We start from the raw sequence: 15,510 nt of genomic DNA on the forward strand, positions 1-15,510 counted from the left end.
AAATGTACACACACATATATATATGATGTATATAATCATTTATTTTATATAAATGATGATGATTTTTTTATTTAGAATTATTGTTTTAGGATATATACGCTTATATATATATATATATATATATATATACACGTTATGTATTAACATTAATTCCATCTATGATTTATATACTGTGGTAGATATTTTTGTTTATTTTCGATTACTTTGAATTTATGATATATTGATATGAACCAGGACAACTTGTGTTACCACCGGGACCAATCACGTGCTCAAGAGCCAAGAAGCTTCAATTAGCATTGAGTTCTCATATTCAAGTGGAAATGAACTCAATTGAAGGGATTCAAGCAACAACATCTAACCAGAAGCTTTATAATTGGTTTTAGTTGATGCTACAAGATTTGAACTTTATTAATTTATTTTAATTTGAAAACATACCTTAATTTTTTGGGTATTTTCATTATTGGACCCATATATATTTTGTTTGAGTTTTTAGTTCTTTTGCGTTAGGGGTAGAATGACCTTTTTAAGTCCCTTTAGTTAAGTAGGTTGGGTTTAAAGGAGAAGAGAAAAAGACACTATGTTGGTTTTTGGATGTTTGAATTTTTAGGTTTTCTTTTGAATGAAAATTCTCTAGTAGATGATAGAGTTTTATCGCAACTTTTGCAATTCTTGATTCAGGGTTGCATGTTAAGAACATTCAGATAAGTCTGATCATCTTGCTTGTGGAGTGTTTGAACTTGGAGTAAAGAACTAGTTCTCCTTATCTCTTGGTCTTCGATCAAAAGGTAATCCAAATCTAATCATTCCCTTTGGAATTGTTGTCAAATTGATTGGTGGTTTTAGAATTTGATATTAGGGGTTCCTAATTTTCAGATCCTAGGGTTTTCATATCATATATATACTGTGTAAATAAAAGTTATGATGTATATTATGATTTATATTGTACTATCATATGTGATACAATTATATCAAAACTTTCCAATGGTACAACCATCTATTTGAGTACATTTATATTTCATATATTGATTAGAATATTTCTACGCATCTAATACAAGGTTCTAAGGTATATTTAAAAATAACCATGAATACGCTACAAAAACCAACAAGTTATCATGAAACCAGTTGTATTTGAGTACATATCAAATATATTTATCAGTATATTTCATATATTTGTTAGAACATTTTCAAATAAATAATAGAATATATTGCAAGCAGTAAGCACAAGCGATATATCACATACTCAAAACAAACCATGAAATATATCCCATGATATAAAAGATCAACATGAAAAATGAAATGGAAAATAAAATGATATTAAATGTCATTTTCTTTCTCTAATTAAAAATGAAAAAAAAAATCATATTAAATGTCATTTGAGAAAATGAGAAAAAAAACATATTAAATATATTTTCTCTCTCCATAATAAATGCATATTCTCTCTACTTGTAAGGAGCTTTGTAAATATGGAAAAAAAAAATACATAAAAATTGGATATAAGAAATAAGAAAAGGGTAAAACCGTCCAAAATTAACACTAAAACCCTCCTTTTGTAAAAATATTTATGATATATATGACCAAAAGAATTTTTTATATAAAAATATTTTTTTTATTTAATTTGGATGAAAGAAAGCCCAATTGAAAGGCCCAAGAAAATGGTATGACTGAACCCCAATTGAAGAGTCCAAATGGGTCGAGAACATGGTAGAAGAAGCTCGTGGAATCGTCTTCTTCGCCAAGAATAAACCAGAAGCAACTTTTTCTTTCCAGAAATTTCTAAAATATGTTCTCTGCCCACTTATTTAAATGTTTCAACTCCCCACTAGGAAGCCATCCTTGGGAGTTAGCAGCAAACAATACACCATTTCAAGCAAACTTTGTCAATTAAATCCATTTCTTCTCTCTTGTTATCCTCTGCTTTGAACTTGAACGACCATGGCTCTGATTCCAAGCATTTTCGGTGGCCGCCGGAGCAACGTCTTCGACCCCTTTTCATTGGACGTTTGGGATCCCTTCGAAGGATTCCCATTTTCAAGCTCATTGGCCAACCTCCCTTCCTCTGCTCGTGAGACCTCTGCTTTTGCCAACACTCGCATCGACTGGAAAGAAACCCCAGAAGCCCACATCTTCAAGGCCGATCTTCCTGGAATCAAAAAGGAAGAAGTCAAAGTTGAAGTGGAAGAGGGCCAAGTGCTGCAAATCAGTGGGGAGAGAAGCAAAGAGCAAGAGGAGAAGAACGACAAATGGCATAGAATCGAACGAAGCAGTGGGAAGTTCTCGAGGAGATTCAGGCTGCCGGAGAATGCTAAAGTTGAGGAGGCGAAGGCCAACATGGAGAATGGAGTGCTGACTGTGACAGTGCCCAAAATGGTGGAGAAGAAGTCAGAAATCAAGTCAATCGACATCTCTGGCTAGACATCACCACATTGTTCTTTCTGAGTTCTGCACTCTGCAGCATTCTGCCTATGTTTCTTAAATAAATTGTGGAAGAATGAATTTTGTTAGTGTGTTTTGCAATGTTTATAATTTTGTATACATGAAAAGTCTTTGACTGTATTTTATGAGAATGAATATAATCTAACGTTGTTTTTAAGTTTATATTCTTCTTCCAATATATTACATAGCAAATGTTTCATCCAAAAGTTAGCTTCTTGTTTCAATTACAAATTGAAAAATTATACATTACATATAAATTGCTTTCATCCATCAACGTTAAGATTTTTGCTAGGACCGAGGATGAAAGTGAATTGGTAAGATATTTTATTATAACTAAATACAAAATTCAATATAATATAAGTATCAGTGGACTAGATCTAAAAAATTTGAAGTCTCAGTCTCATGTTATGGTGTAGGCTGATCAGCTCCTGATGGCTGAGGTCGAGTTTGACGAGCTCTTTGTGGCCGAGGTTTAGGACGACGAATTCTTGATGGCTGATGTTGAGGTCGACTAGCTTTCGGTGGGCGCACTCGACCCTAAAAGTCTTGTAGAAGAGCGATCTTAGTTTGGACAAATATTTTAAAGTAACGAAAGACATCAAGGTCGACCAACTTCTTGAGTTTTAGGAGGAACATGAAACAACCAAAACACACACATTAGATTCACAAATTAAGAGTACATGATATTAAAATTTAATCAAAATTTTCACATTTCCGTTGATACGACATGGACTTGAAGAATGACTCAATAAATCATTTATATTGTAAAAATAGTTAATATAAAATATTATTGAATTTTATGCCTTAAAACTCGTAGATAGTAAAAGTAACTAATTGATCACCATCAATAAAGAGTTATTAATGTTATTTCAATAAATGTCATTGGTTGTGTTGTATTCTATTTGGTCTTAATAACCCTAAATTCAATAAACTAACCTCCAAAATAATTCCTTTCTATACTCTCTCTACAATCTTTCAACCTCTCCTTCTTCCAAGTGTTGGAGACCACTCATCCAACTCTTGTAATCTTAGAAAATAACTAGGATATTCTTGTGGTGGTGTCGGTGATCGTTGAGAAGATATTCGTAGTTGAGAAATTTCAAAAAATTTGGGAATCTACGTAATTAAGAATTATTCATCCATTTTGTTTCTCCCTTAAAATGCATGCTTATTATGATGTTTATCCTCTTCTATTCTGTTTTATTTTACTATATTTTGTTTTTTTAAAATCGAATTTTGAAATGCAAGGCGTTCTTACCTTTCGCTCAAGATTTGATCCCTACAAAAATATCTCTAATGTGAATATAATATAAATAATTAACATTCAATTCCATAATAATATTATACATCACAATTTCTTTTTCATCTCTCCACTGTCGCAAACATTGCGGAAGACACCTCAATTACAAAACTCTAGTTTTGAGAATTTATTTAATACAATAGCGACAGTTGCAGAAGGAAGAACAATAATGTGTAGCTAGATATGTCAATCGACTTGATCTCAAGCTTTTTCTCTTCCACTTTAGTTGAAATTAAGAGTATAAAGTGATTAAGGAAGGAATGTAAGCTTTGTTGTTGAATATTGATGTGATGGGATTGAAGCACACTTAGCATTTATATTAGGATGAATCATACAAATTCCAGATATTTTCAAGCTTTTCAGGTCTTTTCCTTAATTCCCTTTTTGACTTTTCCAAATCCTAGCATATTACCTTTCTTTCATAACCTTCTCCAACCTCCTAGATTAATTGGATTTTTTATTCTAATTTCCAAATTGATTGTTGAAATGGGTCGAGGAGATTGTAGAAGCTTCTGGAATCATCTTGTTCTCCTCGAAGAAGAAACCAGAAGGAAGATTTTTATTGAAATATTTCAACTTTCCACTCCTGATAGACAAATCTACGTATCAAACGACTTTCATTTAAATCCGTTTCACTAAAATGGAATTGGTAGGTTCATTAAGAAATGGAGAAAATTCTAGCATGTAAACAATAATTGTTGATATATTTTTTTTTTCACAAGAAGATGAGAGAAAAAATCCAAAATAGTCTGTAAAATATTTCTCGCATCAATAAGGTATGAGGAAAAAAGGCACTAAAATAGAAAAAATGTAAAAGAATGCAATTGAAAAAATAAAACGGTAAAATTAAAATAAGTTAGAAAACTCAAAACAACAATATTGTTAAAAAAAAAAAAAAAAAAAAAAAATCTATAGCAATAATGTAAATTCTTAGTATAAATTTGGAAGAATGGAGAACAATACTAGAGCTGGAGAGAGTTTAAGAGAAACTAGTGAGAAAGAAGTCGAGACTTGATTGAGAGAGATGAGGGTGAAATGAAAAAAAAAAGGTTTTAGAAGATAATTATGAGGGTTTTTATATTGAAGGGCAAAATAGTCATTTTGTATTTTGACGGTCTTATTAATCTTTAAAAATAAAAAACATCCTAAGTATCCTTAAGGACTATTTGTTTTAAAGAAAATACATAGTGCATCCGAACATCACCTATCTTTGTGCATCTTACTAAATTATCCAATAAAAAATTTTTATGTGATAATTTTTTAATTCATTTTTTGGTATGAGTGATAAGATAAAAAAAAAACATAGAGATGAATGCATTTTGGGATACACCCCACTATTACCCTTTGAAACTTCCCTTTAAACACCCTTACTTTAAACCTTTGACATTTTGGTACATAATACATAATAAGGTTCATAATACTTTTCTTTCTCATTGTGAGTTTTTAAAGCGACTCAATCACTAGGATCTACGTCGGGAGTAGTCTTTATTTAAAATGAACAAGATGAAGATTTATAGAGAAAAATGCTCAAGCTAAGATATCACTTCTTTACTCACTTTTTTTTCTTAATTTTTCTCTAAGAAATATGAAGTATTAATCTCTTATTTATAGCTGATATTTTCTTCAACTTGTTACAACAACCTTAACAAAATTTTATTCCATAGATTAAGTCTTTTACCTCTTCAATTTTCTACCTTGAAAGAACAATTAGTTGAACTTGTTGTTTGATCCCAGCTTTTCTTGCTTTTTATTTAGGATTGTGGAACTCTATCAACTTAAGACAGTGTTCTATGGTATGCACTTTAAGAATTTCAACATCTCCTTTTTCGATTTGTTCTCTTACAAAATGAAATTTAATATCTATGTGTTCAGATCTATTGTGGAATTGCTGATTTTTTTATAAGTGGATGGCGCTCTGGTTATCACAGTAAATTTTTACTATTTTCTAATTAATTCCATAGTCCTTTAGCCATCCTTTTAACCCATTTCCTTCTTTAATAGCTTCTAACAAAGCTATAAATTCAGCTTCTATAAAGGATAGGGCTACAACCGGTTGTACGATAACTTTTCAACTTAGGAGATTTCCCCCAAGTAGGAAAATATATCCTGTTAGAGATCTCTTTTTATCAAGATCTCTTGCATAATCAACATCCATAAATCCATAAATTTCATAGGGTTGTGAATCACAAGTTTTGTATAATAGTTTAGCGTCTTGTGTTACTTTTAGATATCTAAAAATCCACTTTGAAGCCTTCCAGTGTCTCTTATCGTGTTTGAACATATAACGACTAACCAAGCTTGTAGAATATGACAAATTAGGTTTGGTGGATATCAGAAGATACATCAGGTTGCCAACCACCTGAGAGTAGGGTAGACATATAATTGAGATGTTCCCTTTTATTTTCCTTAGGTGAATTTTCTGATGAAAGCTTAAAATGTTGTGCTAGAGGTATTGTCACAGCTTTTCCCTCTAGCATATTAAACCTTTTAAGAATCTTGCTGTAATAATTATGTTAACTAATAGTTAAGGATCCATTTTCTATATTTCTAGAGATTTCAATCCCCAATATCTTCTTCGATTCACCAAGATCTTTCTTGTCAAATTAACTTTCTTGAGTACTTCATTGCATTGACTTGCTATTAGCATGTCATCCACATATAACAGTAGATAAACAGTAGTGGTATATGAAGTTGAATTCATGTAAGCATAGCTGTCATAAGAACTTTTAAAATTTATTTTGAACATAAAATCATCAAACCTTTTATACCAACACCGTGGTGACTGTTTGAGTCAAAAAATGGATCTTTTAAGTAAACATATATGATCTTCTTTGTCTTTTGTTCATAACCTTGTGGTTGTTTCATGTATATTACTTCTTTTAGATCTCCATGTAAGAATGTTATTTCTACATCTAATTGATCTAAATATAAATTATTTTGAACAACTAATGGAAATAACATTCTTATAGTGGTGTTTTAAACTTTGTGTGAAACCTTTTGCTACTAACCTAGCTTTAAATCTAGGTTGACGAATACTAAGGATTTCATCTTTTAGTTTATAGACCCATTTACACGATATAACTTTAGCTCATTTAGGTAGATAAACTAATTCTCATGTTTTATTATTTTTAAAAATGCCAATTCATCATTCATTGCATTTATCCATGCTTTGGCATCTTTGCAACTCACTACATCATTAAAGGTAAGTGGTTCTTACTCATTTAGTTTAGTCATGGCATTTAGGGCTACACTCACATAAGCTACCTCAAAATATCTTGGTGGTGGTGTAATCGCCCTTATCTATCTATCTCTATCTAGACTACGAGTTTGTAAGATCTTTTTCTTCTTGAATTTCAATATCTTCTGTGTTATTAGGTTCTTGAGCAATTGATTCTCCACTAGACTCAGGAACATCTAAATTTTGTCCTATAGTTCTATTGGAAATGGAAGGCTGCTCCACCTCAAAATTTACAGTTTCTGGTTTAGAGCCTTCTTCTTCAGATCTTTTGCTCATCATGAACATTTCTTCTTTTCTAAACAAAACGTCTTTACTGACTATAGATATTTTCTCTAAAGATGCCACAATTTAAAACGCTTGACTCCTTCTACGAATCCTATAAACATACATTTAATGGCTCTAGGTTTTAACTTTCCTTGATTTTGATGTACATACCCTACACATCCAAAAACTCTACGATTTTCCAGTTTAGGAGGGTGCTTAGTTTAGGAGTTTATAATACACTCAAGATTAAGACTAAGTTGCCTAAGTCATCCTATTGAAATAGAAACCTAACTAGTCAAATCCATTGCATATAATACCCCCACTCGCATGTCATCTACACAAGCACGATGGATCATTACGTTTGTATCAACTACAAAGTGAGACATATCCATAGTGTCATCAGGATAAGGTACCCAACCTTATCCCTATACTATAAACCATTTAGATTGTATCTTGAATATTGATCCCTGTATGTCTCCACATATAGTTCAAGACTCATAAGACAACCTAGGATGTTAACTTATTGGATTTAGGGTTATTGAGACAAAATGAATATAATACAATCAATAACACTTATTGAAATGACATCGATAACACTTTATTGATGACAATCAATTATTTACATTTACTATCTACGAGTTTTAAGACATAAACCCCAAAAACAACTTTGCCTTTTCACCTTCAAGAAGCTTAGAGAGGCAAATGACATATTCAGACCTATCTTTGAAGTTATTGAGTGGAATATAAGAATATGAAGGGAGCAGAGGATAGTAGTGTCCAACCCTCTTCCGGAATTTGGGTCTTGTACAATGGAGAACTCAAACACGGCAACCAGAAGATAGACAACGTATTCGCCCACCATGTTCAGTGCCAATAACAAAGCCTCCTCCATGATTGGTCTTAATCATCCTTTTATTCAAATGACATCACCTTTAGCTTGATTTCCATTCAATCTTGCAATTGCCCCTACATTCGTGTCTTTAGATGCTCGAAACGTTTCTCCCCACAACAGATTACATTTTAGGAATTTCAACATTGATTTCGAGAAGAAAAGGAGAGGTCGACCGAGGAAGTACTCACAACAGTACAGTTGCCAGAAACTCCCTGATCTGCCTCTCAAGGATGCGATTCATCTAAAAGGTTCTTTGTTTTTTTCTTTACTATTTTCAATTTTTCTTAAAAAAAAATTGCTATTTCTCTTCTCAACACATTTTTATGTACATCCGATCGAAGAAAGTCCATATTAAAATTTTGCGAAGAATTTTGATTTTCTATATATATATATATATATATATATATATATATATATCCCAAATTGAATGATGAGAGAGAAAGCAATCAAAAGGTTAATAAGGTAAAAAAGAATGGAGCTTATGAAAAAATTATAAATATTAATACATTTATGAAATATTATTTAGGATTAGTACTAGGCTAAAAGTTTCTTTTATCAGCTTTCTACATATATAGCTTTAATTATAGGCCTATATTACACTATTTTCTTCTACACTTAATTTATTTCAGAAATAGATGAGTAAAATATAATTTTCAATTAGTGTTTATTTACCATTAAGACCTCGTCCATGTTTTTTATAAAATACAAATAAATAATAAAAAATACCTAGGGTTTTAATTCTCTCTCCCTCATGCTTAGCCTTAGGGCTTTGCACCCATTGATGTTCCTTAAAAAAAAATGTTAAAATCCTTATTCTTTCTCTTTCTAATTAAACTCTTTTTTCCTCCTCCCTCTCTTTTTCTCCTTCTTTGCGGCATGACTTGCAAGCGGCTGATGACGGGAGATAGATGGCGTGGGGCGAGCAGATCTAATTGACAAAGGGAGTTCTAGACGAGATAAAGATGATAATAGGGAGAAGAAGAGATGAATATAGGGAGGGTCTTGTGCACACAAACCAATGAATAAAATGTGTATATATATATAAAACGAGGATGTTTTTTTTTATTTAGATTTATTGTTTTATGATATATACGCTTATATATATATTATGTATTGAACATTAAGTTTATCTGTGACTTATAAACTGTAGTAGATATTTTTGTTTATTTTCGATTACTTTGAATTTATGATATGTTGATATGAACCCGGACACCCTTGTACTACCACGAGACCAATCACGCGCTCAAGAGACAAGAAGCTATAATTAGCATTGAATTCTCACATTCAAGTAGAATTGAACTCAATTGAGGGGATTCAAGCAACAACATTTGATCAGAAGCTTTATAATTAGTTTTAGTTGATGCTATAAGATGAAACCGATTGGACTTTGTTAATTTATTTTAATTTGAAAACATACCTTAATTTTTTGGGTATTTTCATTATTGGACCCATATATGTTTTGTTTGGGTTTTTAATTCTTTTTAGTTAGGGGTAGAATGGACTTTTTAAGTCCTTTTAGATAAGTAGGATGGGTTTAAAGGAGGGGAGAAGAAGACAATACGTTGGTTTTGGGATGTTTGAGTTTTTAGGTTTTCTTTGAACGAAAACTCTCTAGTAGATGACATGGTTTTATAGCCACTTTTGCAATTCTTGATTCAGGGTTGCATGCCAAGAACATTTAGGTAAGTCTGATTATCTTGCTTGTGGAGTGTTTGAGCTTGGAGTAAAGAACTAGTTCTCCTTATCTCTTAGTCTTCAATCAAAAAGTAATCCAAAACTAATCCTTCCCTTTGGAATTGTTGTCAAATTGATTGGGGGTTTTAGAATTTGATATTAGGGGTTAACATTTTCAAATCCTAGGGTTTTCATATCATATATACTTTGTAAATAAACTTTATGATGTATATTATGATTTATATTGTACTATCATATGTGATACAATTATCAAATGAGTTTAAAAAACCCTTTGAAAATTATCTACTATTTATCGAAGGTTGTTGAAAACCTTTGAAAAAAATATTATATTTATTAAAGAATATTAAAAACATTTGAAAATCTACTCTTTATTGAAAAAAGTTATTGAAGGTTATTGAAAACCTTTGAAAAAGATATTATATTTATCAAATGACATTAAAAACCTTTGAAAATTATCTATTTTTTATTGAAGGTTATTGAAAACTTTTGAAAAAGATATATTATATTTCTCAAATGAGTTTAAAAAACTTTTGAAAATTATCTACTCTTTATCCAAGGTTATTGAAAACCTTTGAGAAAGATGTTATATTTATCTAACATCTTTCTCAAAGGAGTTTAAAAAACCTTTAGAACTTATCTAAGGTTATTGAAAACCTTTTAAAAAGATATTATATTTATCAAATGACATTAAAAACCTTTGAAAATTATCTACTATTTATCGAAGATTATTGAAAATCTTTGAAATATATCTACTATTTATCGAAAGTTATTGAAAACTTTTGAAAAATATATTATATTTACAAAGAATATTAAGAACCTTTGAAAAATATATTATTTTTTTTATCAAAGAAGTTTAAGAAACCTTTGAAATTTATCTACTCTTTACCGAATGTTATTAAAATCCTTTGAAAAATATATTATATTTATCAAATAACATTTAAAACCTTTGAAAAATATATTATTTTCTTTATCAAACGAGTTTAAATAACCTTTGAAAGTAATATCTTTGAAAGTAATATTTTTTTTTAAGTTGTTAAATATATATATTATTAACGACCACCAAATTCTTTAAAAAAATATATTATCTTTTATCAAATATTTTGAGAATTTATATATAGATTATTAAGATCTATAAATATTTTGGGGTTAAGAGATTTATATTTTCAATTATAAAAAAATTTATTTTTAAAATTAGCATTGTATATAGGTAATTATTAGTTTTCAATAATATTTAAAAATGGTTAAAAATAAATTCGTTTTCTTCCTTATCTCTGTCTTTTCTATGGGGGCTTCAAAGTCTTCATCTGTATGTCCCTCTCTTCTCCGTTCAAATCTTCAAAATCTTCACAAATTCATTTTTTTTCCTTCCTTTAATGTTTTACTATGATTCTTCTTTTATATTTTGCAATTTCATCCACGTTTTCATCATTCACCCACAATTTTTAATTCAAGAGAAGCTCGTCATCTCAGTTTGACCAATAGCAATGAGGACTTGAGGACAACTGAATGAGGATCTGGTTTCATTGATTAATAATGAGGATTTTTGACAAAAGAGGTAATCATCGAAATGGCTCTATTTCTTGTTTGCTTTGGTAATCATTGATTACTTTGATTTTGTCAATAATAGGACGTTTATGATTAGTTCGGTTTAGTTTATGTTGTGATTTTTTATTTATTTTGTCTATATTGCCACTTCATCATGAAAATTTATAAATTTATTCGAAGGTTATTAAACACATTTGAAAAAAAAATACATTTTTATCAAAGTACTTTAAAAAAAACCCTTGAAAAATATAGTCTTTATGGAACGTTGTTAAAGAAATCCTTGAAGAAAATATATTCTTACAAAAAAATTATTTAAAACTTTTGAATAGATTATATTCATTAACTAAGAAATGTATTAAGTTTTTCTTGAGAAAAAATGTATTAATCTTTATCAAAGCACTTAAAAACCTTTGAAAATACTTATTTTATTGAATGCTATACAAACTCTTTGAAAAAAATGTACATTTATAGAAGGAATTTAAAACCTTTGAAAAAAAAAGTTCATTTAAAATTTTTATATTTTCTAATTTAGAAAAGAAAAAAAAAACTCTTCTCAAGGGTTTAATTCTCACTTCATCTCCACTTGACTGAATTTCCTTCCTTTGTTGAACATATCATCTCCAACTCGATCGTTGAGGTCATTCGATCGCGTTGTTCAATTGTGGCTCAACACAGCGACAATTTCTTTCCTTTGCCTTTCGAGTTCCGTCATGAGGTATGAACTTAGGCGATTTTTGTTCTTCAATAAACTCTACGATAAAAGCAAAGCTATAAGAAGAGGATACATGATTCAATGTAATTAATTCAAATTCAAAATTCTCGTCTCAACAAATTGGATCTAGATTTTGAATCATTGAATGTTTGAATTTGTTTGTTTATTGTTTGTATTTGGATTCACAGTCACTTTCGAGTTCCGACGACCCAAGTAAGAGAAAATGGCATCGACCGAGAAGGATGACATCGATCGATTTTTTGAATGCTTCAAATGTGGCATTTCTCCTCCTCATAAGTACTATATCTCTTGTTTATTTCGAATATCTTCAATACTGGAAGCCTAGCATATTCCACGAAGCAATGTACTACGAATCTCATTTTTAGACACAATTGGATTTCTATGGCGAAGCATGATAATCATTGCAATAAGACTGACTAGATCTCGTGAACTAGAATTATGATAGAGAAACAATGTATGTTATAGCTTGTAGGTCAAATTTCAGTAATGGTAGGGTGATCAACATGAATGTTCTTCGTTTCTGTATATCTTCTTTTGATTATGTGAAGTTATCCATCATCTTCCTAATTAGAATCTGCTGTGAGGGTAAAAAGAAGAGAAAAGGCAAATTGAAACATGTTTATGAGTTTTGGAGAAGAAATATGTGATATCTTTGTAGAATGATTAAAAACTTAATCTCCAACTGTGAAAATAGGTCATTTGGGGTATAAAACGGGTAGAAATAATTAATTTGTTAAAAGAGAGAGAATGTTAATTTCTTGTTATGCATAGGAAGCCATATAAAATTTATTTGATTAGGTAAATATGTAGATTTTTTAATCTATGTCAAATGGTTATTGAGGCAACCATATTGTTGAGGCCTCACTGAATAGTTTTCCGAAGCCTTGAGCTATAATGTGTAGTAGTAGGAGAGCAAGGCTATCTCGAGCAACCATGGTGCTTGTATAATCAATCTTTGGGCTATCATTGTTTCATTTTAATCCTGTTTATTCATATAAGCCTAATAATTAGAGAAGGTAGCTGTTTGGATCAGCCATTAAAGGGCTCATGAGAACTGATGTAGTTTGCATAATGTAACTTTTTGTTACCATTGTGGGTTAGGATTTTTCCAATTGTTTTTCTTGAATTTCCTTCATATTTTACTTTGAGTTTCTTACTTTTAATGACGTCAATTCATCAATTTTGTGCAATGTCCTTTTATCCAGCAAGAAAAAACCCGTTTAAGGGGTAACTTAGACGGGGAGGAAATGAAGGATGGATGTTATAACCTAATGCATGTTATCACCTGTTTTGACAAATTAATTACTCCTACTCTTTGTTAATGATAATTTTAGTTTCTTATTAACGTTGGTATTTAACTTCTTTCTTTTAACTCAATTTTGAGAACAAACTTATTATTGCAACTGGAAAAGGGCATTTTCCCTCTCCAATTTGATGCAACTTTTCCCCTTGTATTATGCCACGTGATTGATTAGTCAACGAGAAAAGGGTTTTTGTTGTCAATGATTTTATTGATTGAGGCAGGGATATCCAAGTACTCATTCTCTCCCTTTTATTTTTTGAATTGCTAAGTTGTTGATTACTACATCTTTCAATTTTCTTTTTTATGTTGACATCTTGTTTTTACAAAATTTTTATACTCATTGATTAATAAACTAGCTAAAAGTAATAATTTGATTTCATTTACCGATTAAGCAGAATGGTTGATGGCATTCAGATACATTTTGTTTGGAAGCATGTTATGCTTAGCTATTGTTTTTTTTTTTTTTCAAACTCCAAACACATTAAATCCCTCACTTATGTCAATACTTAAGAACATGAACTTAGTTGCATTTATCATCATAGCTTTAATACTCATTTCCTTGTTGAACTGATGGCTCATCACCATGACCTGTAAGGTCTAGTTACATTTAGTAGACATCTAATAGAGGCTATAATTTTATTTGACTCATTGATGTAATAATTCTCTTTATATACTTATTTTCAGGTTGTCTCTTGCTTTTTACAAAGGAGGATTCACATTCTTTTATTGTGAACTCATTATATAACATGGATAGAAGTTGGATGCAAATTAGAAATTTGGTATTGCAAGAATATAGAAATGGAGTTGAAAGATTTTAAATTTTGCATTAATGCATGCAACCCCCTATCAATTATCTTGTTCATGCAAGAGATGAAATAATGCAATACTTAAAACTCCATGTAAGAGATGAAATAATGCAATACTTAAAACATTGTGTCCATGTAAGAGATGATGTTGAAGCAGATTTGTTAATGAGTCTGAACGTCTTCAAGAATATGACAAAGAAAAATTGAGATGCAAGTACTCAAGCATCAATTATCAAATTAGAAATTCGTTGTGAGGATAGATTTCTAACAATGATGGTAGATATATGTAAACAATTTGTTTCTAGTTGATTGAATGCAATAGTTGGATGTTCCATAATTTAGAAAATCTTTTTGTGCACTTTTATGACAAATCTAAGAGTTCTTTCATCTATATAGTTTCCTATTCTTTCTATTCCATTCCATTCCCTTGACTTGTAATTTAGGGTATTACAGGAAGGTGAATTAGTAAAAAGAACCTTCTTGAGATTTGTCAATAATAATTGAAAAGTTCTAAAATATTTTACGAGAGAATTTTCGAAGGATTTACGATTGTTGATAAATAAGTATTTTTTAAGGCTTTAAAACCTTTGAAAATAGTATTATAAGCCTTCAAATATATGAAACATTTCGAAAAAGACTACTTGAAAATAAATAATTGTCGATAAATAATTTGATAATTTTCGAAGGTATTTGACTTTTGAAAAAAAATAATTTTCGAAGGTTAATAAACCTTTGAAAAATAATAATTATTTGAATTTTGAAAATAATAATTTTCGAAATATTTTTTCAAAGGTTGTGACCTTCGAAAATGATCAATTTTCTTGTAGTGAATTATCCTAAACTTGATTGATTATTTGTAATGTCTCTTGAATTTACATGTCATTGCTTATGTTTAGAAGGAATATTGATAGGAGAAGAAATATGCAAAATATTATGTTCAAAATCTTTATTGTCTTTTTATTATTATTATTATTATTTATTATCGATTTCAAAAGAGGGAGAGGTAATTAGAAAAAATGAAACTTGTTATTGAAATATATCATTTGTATTCAAGTAACTTGAAATTATATATGCGTGTTGATTTGTATTCAAGTACATATTTCATATCAAACACCTCTTATAAAAAAGGGAGATTGTTGGTTTTTTGGTCTTTAATCTTAAATTAATTAATTAATGTTTTGATGATAACAAACTTGATTTTATTTACTAACAATTTTAGTATTTGGATGAGTCCATTATGTAAGGTTCGAATTTATGGATCCAACGCAATTTGAATCTCTATAGCTCAAACAAGATAAATC

The 15,510-nt window shown here is 30.0% G+C and overlaps 1 protein-coding gene across 1 annotated transcript; it reads left to right on the forward strand.

Annotated features, from left to right (window-relative positions):
* The first annotated feature begins 1,816 nt into the window (after positions 1 to 1,816).
* Positions 1,817 to 2,516, forward strand: LOC120080788 (17.6 kDa class I heat shock protein 3-like). The gene has a single exon (XM_039035416.1). The coding sequence runs from the start codon at positions 1,933 to 1,935 to the stop codon at positions 2,410 to 2,412; it is 480 nt and encodes a 159-aa protein (XP_038891344.1). The 5' UTR covers positions 1,817 to 1,932; the 3' UTR covers positions 2,413 to 2,516.
* The last annotated feature ends 12,994 nt before the right edge of the window (positions 2,517 to 15,510 follow it).

Source organism: Benincasa hispida, chromosome 7, assembly GCF_009727055.1.
Source record: "Benincasa hispida cultivar B227 chromosome 7, ASM972705v1, whole genome shotgun sequence".
Taxonomy (NCBI): Eukaryota; Viridiplantae; Streptophyta; class Magnoliopsida; order Cucurbitales; family Cucurbitaceae; genus Benincasa; species Benincasa hispida.

What these genes read in the sequence shown, in the direction of transcription:
- LOC120080788 (XM_039035416.1), top strand. Translation starts at nt 1,933, where the DNA reads ATGGCTCTGATTCCAAGCATTTTCGGTGGCCGCCGGAGCAACGTCTTC.